Source organism: Heliconius melpomene, chromosome 1, assembly GCF_056956725.1.
Source record: "Heliconius melpomene rosina isolate 202511_hmr_F chromosome 1, ASM5695672v1, whole genome shotgun sequence".
Classification (NCBI taxonomy): Eukaryota; Metazoa; Arthropoda; class Insecta; order Lepidoptera; family Nymphalidae; genus Heliconius; species Heliconius melpomene.
This window is the reverse complement of record NC_140389.1, coordinates 13,374,237-13,391,870: the sequence shown is the minus strand read 5'-3', so window position 1 is coordinate 13,391,870 and position 17,634 is coordinate 13,374,237. Positions and strand designations below refer to the sequence as shown.

The window sequence follows — 17,634 nt, the reverse complement described above, 5'->3', positions numbered from 1 at the left end:
CCGGCAAAAGTGAAAGGAGACGACCGATCACGATTATACAATAGAATACCGGTATTTTATACCTATATGTGTAATATTATACATATAATAATTATTGTACGCTAGTAGGAAAAGCTGGACTAGTTTTGCTTAAAGCTTCGAATAAAGTTAAATGAAGTGTAAAAATTTGGATAAGTATCAATCGATTATTGAGACAGATATGACATGTCACGTAGATTTCATTTAAGTGTTTACTTAAAAAAAATCATAATCGGGATTTGGTATATTGTTATTAATTAACTATCTTTTAGTAGAGCGAACACTACTCTATATATTTTTAATCGTTACCTATATATATAAAATCGAGAGGTCACTCACTCATCACGAAATCTCAGAAACTACATGTGCTAGGAATCTAAAATTTTGCATAAGAGTTATTTATAGGACGTAGGTGCTCACTAAGACGGGAATTTGCAATATTCGACTTCTAAGGGGTTGTTTTTGGGGTTGAAAGTTTGTATGAAACTACGTAACTACAAATGCTTGGAGTCTCAAATTTTGCATGGACGTCACTTATAGGACGTAGGTCCTCATACTCATGAGAAATTAATAATAACGTGGCTTACGCAGGCGAAGCCGCGGGCGGGCCGCTAGTTATATAATAATCGTATGCTTTTTTTCAGTTTTTTTAGCATGAAAACGTTTTCTTAGCATGAAAAATATGCAGGTTGTAAAAGAGACTGTCATGGCGAAGGGGCATAAGCGTGTGACTATAACCTGTTGTGAGTTCAATCCTGGAGTGTCAGCACACTAGGTTCCCTCTGCCTACCCTGCGATATGTGAGATACAACGTGAAGTTGGAAAATATGCAGCTTACGCTTCTTTCGTTACTATGATTACACACGTATCTTTACGCATGCATTCTATTTTAAAGTGATATTTATCTGCAAGAAAGTAACACAATTTACGACGTGCCACCTTTCTTAATTACATAGTAAAGAAGAATGCACTTGAAAAAATGCAATTTACGCACCACTTCAATATGCAGGGGAAACAGGGGAATAGGAGGCAGGATAGCCCGGGGTTTTTGTTTATAAATATGTAAAGAATGATTGGGTGTTGCTTTTTTTAAGCAACTAACTTTATCAAAAATAAGCATTTGTGGCAACTAGATTCAAAAATATCAAAGGTAAATTACACAGAAGAAAAGAGTTAAATATAAGTTTAGTGTAATTAAATGTAAGTAACTGTTTTCTTCTGTGTAATTTTTAGGCAGTTGAGTTTGTTGTTTAAATATAGATACTGTTTTTTTATTTAATACTTTTTAATTGTAAATTTTGTAATTTTATTATTTTATTGAGTTGTTTTCATAGTTTTGAATCTGGTGCACTTAAGACAAGAGAGTATCTCAACATAAGGTTCCCAGGTTCCCTCTGCCTTCCTTGCTATGTGCGGTTTATCTCGCACATGCAGCTAAACCTTTTTATTCATCGTACACACACACAGTTAACATTTAATAACCGATGTTACTATGTTAGGGTCAACGACTCGCATGTGAACTCTTATAAATATTATAATTTAGATAAAAGTTGTGTCAGAAAAACAACTTACAAGTATGAATCGATTAAATAAAAAGATAGTTATAATTTACTACAGGCTTTGCCCCTTGTTCGCCTCGTTCGCTATAATATCTAATAGTAAAAAGTAAAAAAGACATTCTTACATTTTACTTGCGAGAATTTTCTTGCCTGATTTTCTTATGGATAATTTAAAAAAAACACTGCCAGACGCACAGGCGTGCAATTTTTATATACATATTATTATGGTGATTTATTATTTACCTAGTTGGTATACTTATCGCAGTTATTAATATCAAATTTTGATCGGATATTAATAAATAATGCTGCCATAGGTAATATATTATGTCGATATTTGGTACTTCCTTCCGCCTTCTGCACGAAGGCTTCCGTAAAAGATTTTCTATAGGAACCAAGCCATATATGTAGGTTCTTTCTGTGCGGTATGTTTATATAAAATTTGAAGAGATTTCATCTATTAAGAATATATTAAAATTATTAAATACTAGTGGCCGCGTGGCTTCTCCCACTTGTGCAACACAATTATTTAATTTTTCATCTTAATTACTTTCGTAAACTAATAAAATTATCATTTTAATTATAATATACATATATTGATAGCCAAAGTTGAATAAAACACTTAATTTCTAGCAACTCGTATAAATCTAACATATTAAAAAATAACCATAATTAGAAACTTCGACATTTTTACCTGTCCGCTTCGTGTGGAATGCCATATATACCTTTCATGTACAGACACCGATCCGTTACAATTTTATTATACGTAGCATACTAAACATTCAACTTTAACATACGCAAATGTATTTATAAAAAAATAAACCGAAAATCTAAGTATCTATTGTCATATGTACGGACATTGTAAAACATGTAAATGCATTGACGTAGTTATACGAAAAGTCTCTAGGAACGTATTATAAAAATATGTCTCCTCACTTCTTAAAACTAGACATAAATATGCTTTCAACGAACGTTTCTATATGTTTGTCATACATACACAAACAATCAACTTATTTTATAACATAAAAATAAATTATTTATAAATCGGTATTTAATTCTTAAGGAAAATATACCGTATGCAATATGTATATTTAAAAATATGTTCCAAGACGCATACCTAAAGGCGATGAAATCCATACATAGATATATAATGTACAAATAGCTTAAGTTTAATTGATATAAAACTGAATTATTTTCGGACAATCTCAAAATCAAAATGGACGTATCTTATTATGTTTAAATGCTTTTGCTAAGATAGCTTTTTATTATTAATAATAGACTAGCGGCCCCCTTGTGGCTTTGCCACCTTTAACTATACATATATTAATTTATTATTATTTAAGTGTATTTAACGAAAATTAGTTAATTATTTTCGTTTGGCGCTGACAAACAGACAGACATTTTAAAAGTCATATAATCATATTCTATTAGTATTTTTATATCTTTCTACGCTATTTTTTCACAAATATATGCAACGTACAGATACAAAATTAGTACTGTTTTTTTTATAATGAAATCTAGATTTGAAAGGTCTTGTGTAACACGCTCACATAACCGCACCATGCTGACCGTACTCGACGCGACGACGTTACGTCACTTTATTTACATCGCATTCAAACTTAAGCATTATATTAGTGACTGACACAAAAAAGTAATGTGACCAGAATATACTATGTGCAATACATAGTATATTCTGGTAACGAAGAATAACAAAACACTTGTTTTTAGCGCTCGAATCAAGGGCGTGTGTTTGACAACACCAATGTAGGAGCCTCCAAAATAATAATTAAATTATAGTCATATTTTAATATTTAATTTAATCTGTATAATATATACTAACTATGAATAAAATTGTTAGAGTTTAATTTTAAATTTACATAATCCATTTGAATAATTTTATAACAACGGCCGAGTTTACCTTATGTTACTTGCTAATTGTCAATAAATGGCACAAGGCTTTGTATGTAATGTATAAATAACCAGTTAACCTAAAGAGGCAAAGATTTTCATTTTTAAAATCGAAGTTATTCAAATTAAAATCGAATATATAAAATGGTCCTATAAATTGTATGTTCATCCTTCTCTCAGCAGAACATTTAACTTGGTGTTTTGGTCACATAAAATGCAATATTGAATTCAGGAGGAGAGTGGAGAATGGAGTGTCTTGACACTTCTTTCACTCTATCCTGTAATATATCAGATGAAGCGTAAAGCTAAAAAGAAGCCCTTTAGCGGGGCTGACAAAGAGATCCTGGTGAATTAAGACACTATGTTTATTATTTACTTTTAGTCCAGTTTAAATTGCAGGTTAGGGGTTAGTTAACCAACCTAAGCAAATATAAATTCCTACTTATAAACAATCACTCCATCATTCATTGAGATATGTACAATTAAACTTAGCCATGACATCATTAAATGTATAAATATATAAATTTATATACACATTTGTAAATACACATTTTTTTGCCAGCATAGCTGGGCACGCAGATATACCCAGTGTAGGTATCTCATTCTGTTCTTTGTTTTTTGCACGTTTACAAACAAACTTACAAACATATATAATATTTCTTTGTATTCTTAATGCAAACAACATGTATGCAAACCTATGTATATACACAAGGAAACAACAGGTTTGAATCGTAACTTAACTTCCCGAAACAATGACGCAAGCACACGTTACCCAAAATGATTGCCTTGGATAGTCCATAATATAAATACATAATTATTATATGAAATGAATTGCTAAGATTATTTTTACTTTTAACTAAATTTACAAGTGCAATTTTTTTCTATATGGTTTCAACTCTACTTAGAGCCAATAACATAACCAATATTTACTTTGAAGGCATAGAGTATATTTATTTAAATGTTAATTTATATTTTAACAAAAGAACCCAGACGTATGTACATTTAAGTAAACAGAGCGAAAAGGTGTTTGATTCTCGCCATTATGTGATGATAAAACTATTTATCTATCAATGATGTTTTTGTCTGTAATAAAAGAAAATAAAATATGTATATATATATACGTGTGTACGTGAATATAACTTTTTCTTTAAAATTATTGACTCTATGTACACGAAACAACGAATAGGTTTTGAATAATTGCGCTACGGGGGATAATTAGTGACTCATCGTAGTAGTTTTTGTTATTTAGTAATTAGGGTTCCGTACCTCAAAAGGTTAAAATGCAAACCTTAGTACCGAGCCTATACTTTAAGTTCATTTTCTACAAAATGTGTGCACATGCACAGAAACTTACATTTGTTAACTTTTATAAGTTGTGAGTACTTCCCGTTGACCTATAATCCTGAAATTGGTACGGAAGCCTCGATGGACGAGTCCTACTAGCACTTAACCGGTTTTTTTTGTTTATAGACCAGTGTGGCACCAGTGTGGCAAGTCACTATTCTCTATATCGCCCAACTTATAATAAAACTCACTCATCGTTGTTGATGGTGATATTTATATTTTTGCCTATTTATCTGATTGTCTGTGCGTTTGTCCACGCTAATCTCAGAAACGGCTTAACCGATTTATCTACAAGCAGCTTTCACTATTATACTTTCACAAGCTTCCCTTAGCATACAGTGTTTGTTTTATTTCCATCGGTTCCTATATAAAAAAGTTATGTCAATATGAAGAATTACATGCGACAATAAAATAAGTGTTTTATCGAATTGGCTGAAATATTAGCTATCAATGTTTGGAATATTGTCTAATAATAATGTTAATAGAACACTAAAGTAATTCAGATAAGAAAATAAATAATATAGCACAAGTGGATTCTCAATATGAACGTCTTTCATTCCTAATTTTATTAATTTGTATATCTATATATATAAAATCGAAAGGTCACTCACTCATCACGAAATCTCAGAAAGTACATGTGCTAGGAATCTCAAATTTTGCATAGGAGTTATTTATAGGACGTAGGTGCTCGCTAAGACGGGAATTTGCAATATTCGACTTCTGAGGGGTTGATTTTGGGGTTGAAAGTTTGTATGAAACTTCGTTACTACAAATGCTAGGAGTCTCAAATTTTGCATAGACGTCACTAGAACGTAGTCATGGAGACAGAAATTAATAATAACATAGTTCACGCGGGTGAAACTGCGAGCGGGCCGCTAGTAACTTATATATATATTTCAGGCTAAAGTCCTTTCGATTTCGACTGGGCATATCACTTCCGACGTCAAGTCTTGCGTCAACGCGCGTACCGAGTCGGTTAAGACGGCGACACAAGTTGCTACGTTCTATTTGTTGAATTCAATTAGAGCGTAGCGAAGCAAGGAGCTCGGTGACTGAGAAAACTAGAATACATCTTCTTACTTAGTTTTTGTCTGGTTTTAAGAAACGAAAGGAACTGGGCTGAAAATATTGTTCTTTTAATAACAAATAATATCAATGCACTGTAATATGCTGAACGTTCTTGTTTAATTTAAGTTAGAATAACTATTTAAAATATTTAGTTATTATTTATAATTCCGATTCATTTGACCTAACAAGTAGTTTTACTTTCACTGTTTATTAAGAATAAAATCTGTTCATAGAAAAATAAGTTTAAAAATCTGCGTAAATTGGATATTAAATTTTTTTTTTTTAAATATAACTAAGTATTTTATTAAAAGTAATAAAGTGCATTAGATTACACATAGAATTATCATAAATTTAATTAAAAAATATTAAGGAAAAATATTAAACATTATTCACTTAAGATATAAGTATGTCTACATCACGACAGTGTAACGAATTAAATTGACACGAAATGTTCTTGACCGTTCGTTCATAATAGCTTATATTTATTTTTGTTGTAAAGCTGAAGGTTTTGCTTTCATAGTTGAAGATAGAAAATATAAAAATAATAATAATAAATGTAAGTTTATTTCATTTTAACGATGTAAAAACTATCAATTTACACTATTAGGTTCCGGTCTTTCATATAATTGAACACAATAGTAGAATATATCTGAACAAACACAGAGATTTTAAATAAAATGACAATAAAGCGTCTAGAAGAACTTAAATGTAGCTGAACTAATATCTATAATATAATATTAAACTTACACTTATATAGTTGGCATTTTTAAAATTATTCATTTAATTAAAAAGGGTTAATTGACATCGCATATGGACTTTGAATTAAGTAGATTTGTAGTAAATTTTAAAGTTCGTTTATAGTTAGGTGCGCACGCGCAGGCGCAGTTCGCGTTCGTGCGGTGTCTGGACAGCTCGTGCGTATAGTTGATCTCAGTCGGCTAGTGTGTGATGTGCTCTGATTGGACCACTTAAATCATTGAGGAGTTGTCCTCGTCCTGTGACTCTGGGATCCATTCACGTAAAATGGTGAGTATTTTCATTGATTTATTTGATTTTTTTCCATTCGTTTGTGGTTTCTTTAACTGAAGTCAAAGGTTTCAATAAAAATTGAGAGTGATTACGTTTATAAGGTTAATAACGTTCAATTACATTGGTTATTTAGGTATTTATCCTATAATGAATGTTAGTTTATATTTTTTCGTCTGCATACATACATATAGATTAGGTATTTATAAAGAAACTTGGATAAATTAGAAAGAAAATAATAAAAAATACGGTTTTTATATGGTAGTACATTGTCGTATTTAGTAACACATATGCCATTATCCTTTATTAGAAAAATGTTATTACCATAAGAAGATTGACCTACTTCTCAACCCGTGTGAAGTTAGTTATGGCTGTAGGTACCATAAAATAGAATGTGTTAGCTAAATACACAATCAGAAAGACAATAGCTGTCATTATACTAATTATTACTTATAAATCGCGCTTAGAAAACAAAAGACATAGAGCTTAAAAATTGTAAGTAATAATTTAATGTTCGAATGACTCATTGACTAAAATTCAATAGATAAAATTCATCCATCTATTGTCATCGCGACTCCCATAGCAAAACCTACCATACAAATTAAAACCCCTAATTAGAACCTAAGAAAGATATATGTTTATTAATTTCAAATATAAAGCTGTTCTTTTTCTGCTTCACGCTGTATCCCGCATATGGCAGAGTAGGCAGAGGGAACCTAAAGTTAAGACACTCCGTTCCCCACTTTCTACTAATTTCAAGCATTGCGTATTAAGTGGCGGAATTCAATCCCGCACTTTGACTTGTTACCTGAGCGAAGAAATTAAATGATTAATAATTACTTAATTCTCCCGAGTGGAAATCGAACCCACAAACGTCGCGTTTACAATCACACGCTTGTGCCACTCCACCGCGACCTCACACTGATTTTAAATATAAATGACTCTTATACAAATATTACATTAAGGCAAAGGCAGGAAATAAACAAGTTCACCATATTTCGTGTTAATTGCATAGAGATTGGCTCTGTTAAGTGTTTTAAGTATTTTGCCCTTGTATAAGAAATGGCTGTAATCGAAATTAAATTGCTATTGTCATAATAAAATGATATGATGTCTATTCTCTCTTTCCTTATCTAGATGACGTCTAACGGCAAGTTAAAACGTAGAGTCAAAACTTTATTAACGTCTGTCGTCTGCACAGACAACCACATTTGTGGTTATTTTAATCTATACTCATTCGATTAGACTTTTTTATATTTATTAAAGAATACATCGGGCCGTATTTGTTTAGGCATATTTGTTTAGTGGTTTTATAGATTAAAATACTATGAAGAGAAATCACTGATAAAAATCGGTTCGCTTTATAAAAAGAAATTCGTTAGAAGCTACAATCTGTAGGGTTATATTAGACTAAAGTAGTACCATGATCCACTTCACATCTCGTCACCGTGCATAAATATGTTAATACGTGAAAATCGAAATAATATAAACCATTACCAAATAGTGATATAAGTTAGTTATTTTAACTTACTTTTCTTTCAAACAAATTGAAATTGAATTCTCATTTACAAACATAAATATGTAGTATTTTATAAAAATGCCTTATAAAAAATCTAACAAAATCTAAACAAATTAATTTAAATAAAAATCGAGCCTTGTTGCACTCCATAAATATACCCCATTATGTATTTAGTCTATATGGCTATATACTTCATTAGAACTCCCAACAAAGTGTCTTTTGAATATAAAACGTAAAATGCCATTTGTCCCTGTTGCCTAGAGTGCGACTGTAAATGCGACGCTTATGGGTTCGATTCCCGCTCTAGGAAATGAAGTATTTAATATTTTCATTTCTTCGTTCTGATTCTACCAAACAATACGCCATGCCCCCAGAATTCGGTGAACAATGAGGAACAGAAATATCTATATCTCGGGATACAGTGTAAAGCAACAAAAAACAAATATATATCATAATTTCTATAAATATTGATCATTTCAATTTTTAAATATCTATGTGACTTAAATATTAGTTATTAATTTTATTTTCAGATGCGTCCACTAGTGATACTCATAGCAACTACGCTTTGTGGTCTGACCGATTCTGTTATATCGCCACAGAGATTGCTCAAGACATTTACTCTTGAAGAATTGGTGCCTTTGCAACCAGATTTTTTTCCGCTTAGAGTATCTGTCAATTGGATATCAGGTTAGAGAAACTTTTTGTCATTCAAAACAATGTCAACATATTTATTTATTTAGGATCGTCAAGACATTACAATATAGCCAAATTACATCAATTCCATATATAGACTAAATGTTTATCCAATTGTAGATAATCACAGAATGTATCTACTAATAAATTAACAAATGGTAATAATAGCATATAGATTAAAGTAATGAAAATGATTAAAGTAAAAGAAATGTCATACAGTAAAAAGTCCTAGAAAAAATCGTCAATTAATTAAATGTTTTCATATAATACATTAAAAAAATCATTATTTTAAGGATTTTTTTTGTTGATGGGCTGCGTTAGAAATTCGCTTTATTTTTAAAAAATATACATGTGTCATTAGTTATGTCCAAGGCGCAAATTAGCTTAGTCAATTCATTATTTACACGAAATTGATTAATGAAGGATTGGTGATAAAAAAAATACACTAAAGTTGATTGCTTTATAGGAATATCATTGCATTAAAATATACACCTACTATTGAATTAAAATCCAATTAATAATAAGTCTTAGAGCATTATTATTATTATAATGAAATAATTATAATATTGTTTTGTTTAATTATAAATGTTAATATCAATAATAAATTCTATAGATAATAAAATGAAATGTTAGAAGCCTTACTGGTTTCTAATCGTATCATATTATAATTGTTGACTATATAGATAATGATTGATAGAAATATCAAAGATCCATTTAAATATTTTATATAAACTGAGAATTTTTAAAGTGGACAAGTTCTAAATTTTTTTTTTATATTTGATAACGTTCCGGTCGGGTAAATTCTGATGCCTAAATGAAGCAAAAAAAAGCTTTAACCAAATTCTACGATCTTACTTCTTATTAAGTAGAAAATGCCGCAAATTACGTTTGCTGCGTTAAGATAAAAAAGAAATAAATATAGTTAATTTACATCTTGTTCTAGATACGGAGTATTTAATTATAGAGCCTGGTTCAATAAATAAATATGATGTTGTTGCTGACAATTTTACTACAATTATAAATGAATCGGAATTTGTAAGTACCTATTCTTCATATAACTTTTTTGATATTTTCCCATTTTTTTATTTATTTACAAGGTTTATAATAATAAAAAATCTGTTTTGTTTTCTATTCACAGAACAATTTAAGCCAATTCTCCGTATCATCATTCTCAAATGATCAAAAATATTTGCTTCTAACTGCAAATAAGAAAAAGGTAATTTTTATTAACTTATTTAATCTGATTTATTCATTTAATTTTTAGGATTGACATATAACATAAGAAATGACAGTTATAATTAATTGGAGTTAAGAACTTTTTACAATATTGACTGTAATCACGATACAAAAATGTAGGTAGATATATTAAAAAATCTTTTATGACGTCATCGTAGCGCAGTTGGACAGTGTTCGACTTTATACCAATGCTAAGATTGAAGAAGTTATGATAAAAAAGTGCATTAATTAAATGAAATACATGTAATCTATAATAATTTATAAAAATCTAAAAGTTAATTATTATCAGTTTATTGGCAGTTCATAATATGCACGTTCTTGGATACATACTTGTATATTTAATTAGTATAATTATATATATATATATATATATATATATATATATATATATTTAATTACTATAGTACAGTAGGATACAGTTTAGCCTTGTTAGCGTATGTAAAGTAAGTTAATTTAGTTAATGACCAAATTTGTTTCTTATTCGTGAGCTAGAGCGCTGTAGAAAATAATTTACTAAATATTTAAAAGTATTGTTCGCTTAGAATTTCTATTAAAATTTGTAAAAAAAAACATAATTATGTTAAGAGATATAAGCTCATTAAAAATTATACTCAACACATAATGTATTGAATATGGGTCTTGATTTTTGGTTCTATGCTGTCTCTACCTACCTGCTTTGAGAAGAAATATAAAAATGCAAGAAATACTTAAAAAAAAATAATAATTTATCAGTTTTGAAGATTTTAAAAAACCATTGTGATACAGGTGTTACAGGTGTAATGTTTATCCTTCAAAGTTTAAATGCAATGGTATTTGTAATTATAAGAAGGTGTTGTTACAATAAAACTCAATATTGGATCTCCTTACTTGATAAAAAAATCCAATATATACTTAAATATATAAAACATACAAAATCAGCTTCATGATGTATCCCGCACACAGCAGGGTAGGCAGAGAGAACCTAGTGTTAAGACACTCCGTTCCCCACCAACACAAAAAACATACAATATCATTTAATAACGACTTTTAAAGCTTTTGCTCATTGACGTTTGTTTTTCAGGTGTATCGGTATTCTACTATCGCAGAATACTCCGTGTATGATCTCGAAAACAAGTAAGTCATAGCAATTGTATTTTGTCTGTTAAAAATATAGTATGTAAGTATTGAAATTCAATTTATAATACATATTAGTTTTAACATAGGCAATTTTTTATTTCACCAGAATGTCAACCGTGAATAGTTTGCTATACTTGTATGTTTAAATTTTAATTCGTTTTAGTTACGTGTGAAAAATCTTACTGATTAAATAAATCAAATAGAAATTCCGTTCAAAGTTACGAGTAGTTTCTATATTTTAAAATACACACTTAGTACTTCCTACATTTAGATAGCTTACTATATAAGTTGGAACTCCATTCTGCACGTTAACTTTTAGATAATCACTTAATTGGAACTTGATCCAAGCTCTGTGTTTCTCCTTCAAACTTAACTATGATTCGCTATAAAACAATTAACCAAATATCGACTTGAGTGCCAATATAACCAAATGAGTAAAAAATTAATTCTTTTCTGATATGCTTTTTCTCGTTAATAAAATCTTTGAATAGCATGGATTTGAAGCCGTTAAGAGCATAAATACGCTCTACGACTAACAAGCGATTATACATAATATAATAACGAATGCTAAATTAAAAATCTTAAATAAAATTTGTTTAAGATATATAAGAAAAATCTTTTTCTTATTTGTTAAGAGTCTACAGTCTGAAAGAAATATATGTATTTCTTTCAGGTCTATATCGAGCATTGGGAATGGTTCACTTCAAGTGGTGGTGTGGGGCAATGACCATGCGCTCGCGTATGTGCAAGACAATAATGTATACTACGTGCCTGATGTCTCCAGCCCCGATATAGTAACACCACTTACTACTGATGGAGTAATAGGCAATATATACCATGGTGTCACTGATTGGATATATGAGGGTAAGTATACAGTTACATATATTTTCCATTAATATTAATTGGAAAAGATCATAGTGTCTGCATTTCGTTTGTAATTATATAAAATTTATTTAAAATTCACTCATAGATAAGGACTTTTTAAAGTAATGGAAATTATAGATCTGTTTTCTTAAAATTTTAGAAGAAGTATTTAACGCAGCTGAAGCGACGTGGTTCTCACCTAACGGAACTTATTTAGCAGTAGCGTCCTTTAACGACTCCCAGGTGGAATCTGCGGTATACCCATACTATGGAGAACCTTCTGAATTTGATAACCAATATCCTCTATTGGTCCACTTTAAATATCCTAAGGTTAGTTTAATTTATCAATATATAAAATACAATTTTATATTTTTTTATAGTTCTACAAATATATTTAATTTGTCAGGTAGGTCGCACAAACCCAGTGGTAGAATTGCGAGTTTTTAAGTTGAACGAATCAAAAATCGACGTAATGACTATACCTGCACCGGTTGACGTTATTGGATTGGATCATATATTGGGCAGAGTCAATTGGGCGACGGATCAAAACTTAATTGTGTTATGGCTGAACAGAAGACAGAGTATTAGTGTTTTAGTAAACTGTGATCTTAAATTAGATAAATGTACTATTCTTAAGCAAGAGACAGAACCTAATGGTTGGATAGATATCGCCACACCGTTCTTTGATGCAAGTGGTACACAAATGTTGGAAATTCGACCTTTACCTTTTGAGGAACAAAGGTTTATGCATTTAGCCCGTTTCAATTTCAATACAATGAAAACTGAAGATTTAAGTCCAGGCAACTCTACTGTGACTGAAATATTGGGTTGGAATCAAGAAACTGATACAGTATATTATATAATTTCACCAGGAAAGGAGCCGTGGAAACGGCAATTATGGTCCACGTCTCAAGGGAAGGCAACATGCATATCATGTGACAAGTCAGGGTGTAACCACGCTGATGGTATGTTTTCACCTGGCGGAAGTTACGGAATTGTTTCATGTAGTGCTATCAATATTCCACCAGTCACTTATTTTTATGCTGGCCAGGTAAATTTTAATTTTTAATGTTAATTTATTATGATATAGATTTTAAATGTTGATAATAAATAAACTACAATGTGCTTATTTACAGAACAATAATTTTAAAGTTATGATAGAAAACGCAAGGCTTCTGGATAGATTAAGCCGATATAAATTGCCTATGGTGCTATTCAATGTGATGACTTTAGAAGAGGACTTAAAAGCTCACATTAAACTTCTCTTACCTCCGGAAATGGAGCCAGGAAAGAGATATCCTATGATCGTCAGATTATATGCTGGTCCCGGAACCACCAGAGTGAAGGATAGTTACGATTTGGGTAATTTTTTTCTAATAATGTGAATATAAAAGAATTCACCAAATGAAAATATTATTTTAGTAATTGTTGGTTGCATGGTATCTTATATAAATATTTTTTATTTTTATAGAATACTACAACATGTATTTAAGCAGTAATCGGAGTTTCATAGTAGCTTCAATAGATGTTAGAGGATCAGGCGCAATGGGAGTAGAAGCTATGCACGCACTCAACAATGCTCTCGGGACAGTCGAAATTACCGATAGTTTAGCTGCTATCAGGTATAGTTGTTTTGTCATATGTATTATACAAGCTTCTATCTACGGTTTTGCTCGTGTAAGAGTTATGTATTCATGACACATTCCAATTGCCCGAAGGACCGCAGGCATGCTGGTCTAAATTTATCTTTTTAAGTTTACAATGAGACAACCTTAAAAAGATAAATTATATATTGTAGCACGTATTTATTTAGAACTTTTGAAAGGGAACAACTCTGAAGTTTTTTTGTAACTTTGACCATTTACGCAGCGCAAACAAAAAACTCTGAAGCTCTCCTGTTTTGCAAAATTATTCATTATAACTGTGTTCTTTTAGGTGAAGCGTAATATTGTCTATATTAGCCTTCTATAGCCTTGCTCGATAAGTAGACTATTGAAATAAAAATATTTTTTCAATTCGAAGTAGTATCTAGTTTCTAAGATTGGGGCGTTTAACCAAACAAATTATATTGATTTATGAAGCTACACAAGCTTCAAATATTGTATAATTCAATACTTCCTAATATATAATACTAATTTTTATGCAATCTAAACTCATTAGTTAATTGTTACGAACGTTTATTAAAGAACTGTAATTTTTTATACTAATTTAGTGAATACATCATTCCACGTGTTCGTATTTAATACTATTTTAATTTTATACTAATTATGTTTTATGAATATTCAAATAATACAGATTGACATAATAATCACTAACAATATAAAAAATATATTTATCGAATTTAGTTTTTTATTAAATTTCATTATTTAAGTCTATATGAGTAAAATAAATTTTAGCTCTTGAAACGCTTTCATCCCTGATTTATATACACTATATTTTTAATTAACAGAAAAGTGGAGATCAAAAAAATTCTCACTATGTTTCTCTATTCATCCTGTAGTTACAAGAGATATGTGAGGATAAAAGAAATATTTTTGCAGGCGTCTTCTTAAAAACTATAAATTCATCGATCCCGATCGGATTGGTGTTTGGGGCTGGAGTTACGGTGGATACGCCAGCACTATGATGCTAATTAAAGATGATGAGAAGATGCTAGCTTGTGCAGCTGCTGTGGCGCCTGTTACCTCATGGCTCTACTACGGTAATAATTAATTAATTAATTAAAATTATCTGCTTAAATACATTACTATTGATATTAAGTGACTGGTTTCCATAGAGTATTTATAAGTAACCTATACCCTGTTCACGACGCCCTCTTCATGCGGTTTAATATAATTTCAATTCTATTAATACTTCTAGATATAAAATATAAAATTGACATACGTAATTTGGTAACTTTTACGTCGACGACATCAACATTCTAAAATGTTAGAGATAATCTGTAATAAGAGATTAAGTTACGTTACGCGTGAAGTTTTACGCGTGAAAAAATAGAGAAGGTAAACTCATTTGTCAATTATAATTTCTTTTCATAGACTCCATATATACTGAGAGGTATATGGATACACCTCAAAATAATCCTGAAGGATACGAAGCATCTGACTTGATGATAGCCGCGGAAAAGCTGCGTGATCGCCGCTACTTGCTTGTACACGGCACTGGCGACGATAACGTGCACTTCCAGCACAGCATGCAGCTCGCGAAGAAACTGCAGAGATCAGATATAGCTTTTGAGCAAATGGTAAGAAAATTTATTTTGTTTACTTATTTATATTATGTTTTGTGTATTTCTATTTGGTTTTTTTAGTGTATATATACTTATATTTATATTTTTAATACTTAAAAAATATGAATTTGAAATGAGACAATTTCTTATTCAGCTTCATGCTGTATCCCGCGTACCAGAGTAGGCAGAGGAAGCTTAGTGTTAAGACACTCCGCCCCTCACTTTCCGATGAATTCATCACCGTATTTTCCGACGGCTTTCAAATTTATCTACAATTCTTGTATTCAATTTTTTTTTTGTTTGCATGTATATCCATATGAATTAAGTATTAATAAATAATTTTGATTGTACTTATTCATAAAATACGTAAGATTTTTTTGCATCTATATAGTATAAAAAATATCAGGACAATGGGTAGCAATGCTGAATTTATAATATTTAAGTCGCCAGTCAGTTTTACCATAATTTTTCTATTGTGGCTTTATTTGCATACACAAATGCACGAATGTTTTTGTATTGCAATGCATATTTTAGTATTTGCTCTTTCGACTCGTAAATTCTTCTGTTTTTTGTAAATATTGTTTGCACTAAAAAGATGGAACTACTACTTTCGTAAAAGTTTCATTTTTATATCTGTGTTCTGGTTTGTTGAACTGTGAGAATCTATGTAAAATTATGAAATATTATGCTATTTCTCACTTTTTATGTTGAATTGGAATGAAATCAAATTGCGGAACTCGTAGAAATTTTAACTATGCATTTTCTTCTTTCGTTTATTACTTGTTATCATTAATATATATATTTTCTTACAGAGTTATGCAGACGAAAACCACTCTTTACGGGGTGTAAGTCGACATTTCTACCACACGTTGGATCACTTTTGGTCAGAGTGTTTTAAATTATAATACAAGTATTACTTATATTTCGTACAATTGAAGACTGTGATTTATAGCCAATTTGGCTTGTGATTCTAATACAATGTGTTATACTCTATGGACGCTTTGTATATATATAATGAATTTATCTTCTTTAACAACGATACCATCCTGTATAAGTATTTACATATACAGCTTAAAATTTGAAAAAAATATGTATCCTCAGATCAACTCACTTAATTTATTAAATAAAATTGTGTTCGTTATACATAGCTGCAATTGATTGTACTATTAAATATTATATAAAAATTACACATTTAACATCAATATTAATGTTAAATATAAATATTTTATTTATACCATGAATTTTTATTTTCCGTTACTTGTCCTGCGTGCATTATTTTTCTTGTTGGTTATTTCACTTTTATTATAACCATTCTTTAGTATTATAAGATATTTTTATACTTTCGAATACAGCATAATATTTCTGAGAATTCTTACGACTGCTATTAAAGTAAGAACATTACGTGACGTGTTTCTCGAAAACTGTAAATGTCTCACAAAATGTAAAGTTAAAATATTAGCACAAAAGTAGTGTCTTCATAAAACATGAAAGTATATACAGTGGGTAGTATAAAATATTGCCATATAAGCTATAGTATAAAATATTACTAATATAACTAATATATAAAGTGCTATTTGCTTACAAGACCTGGTTTAGCAAGAGAGCGAAAAATAAAAAATTAGATTTTTTTTTCTTTTGTAGAACATGTCTATTAGATTTAATGTTCGTATGTTTTTAACATAGTTTATTAATATTTAGACCTAGACTCAATAGCGCACCTTAACTTAGTGCACTCACACTCAGAGCACTCAACAACTTAACCAGAGCACACACAGAGTACTCAATAACGCACCTTAACTATCACTGTTTTTTTTATTGTATGAGGCTTTGATAGAGTAGTTAAAACTATAATTTCATTTAAAGTGGTGTTGACAAAAACACTCTGTATATATAAAATTATATTTTCATTTATTCTCTCTGCGCAAAGCGCAAAGCGCGGTGTTGTGTTCTGCCATTTAAGATGCAATCCCATCAGAATACGGGGAAATTGGGGAAAGGAGTATCTTAACCCAAGCTTCCATCTGCCTACACAGCGTGAAACTGATTTGATTTTGATTTGA

The 17,634-nt window shown here is 30.3% G+C and overlaps 1 protein-coding gene across 1 annotated transcript; it reads left to right on the top strand.

The window, feature by feature from the left end:
• Window positions 1-6,760: 6,760 nt before the first annotated feature.
• Window positions 6,761-16,808, top strand: LOC146541561 (venom dipeptidyl peptidase 4). The gene is made up of 13 exons (XM_085188032.1): window positions 6,761-6,920; window positions 8,970-9,126; window positions 10,076-10,167; window positions 10,271-10,348; window positions 11,429-11,481; window positions 12,158-12,348; window positions 12,509-12,678; window positions 12,755-13,399; window positions 13,485-13,710; window positions 13,820-13,970; window positions 14,889-15,049; window positions 15,384-15,589; window positions 16,387-16,808. The coding sequence occupies exons 1-13, from the start codon at window positions 6,918-6,920 to the stop codon at window positions 16,477-16,479; spliced, it is 2,226 nt and encodes a 741-aa protein (XP_085044158.1). The 5' UTR covers window positions 6,761-6,917; the 3' UTR covers window positions 16,480-16,808.
• Window positions 16,809-17,634: the final 826 nt, after the last annotated feature.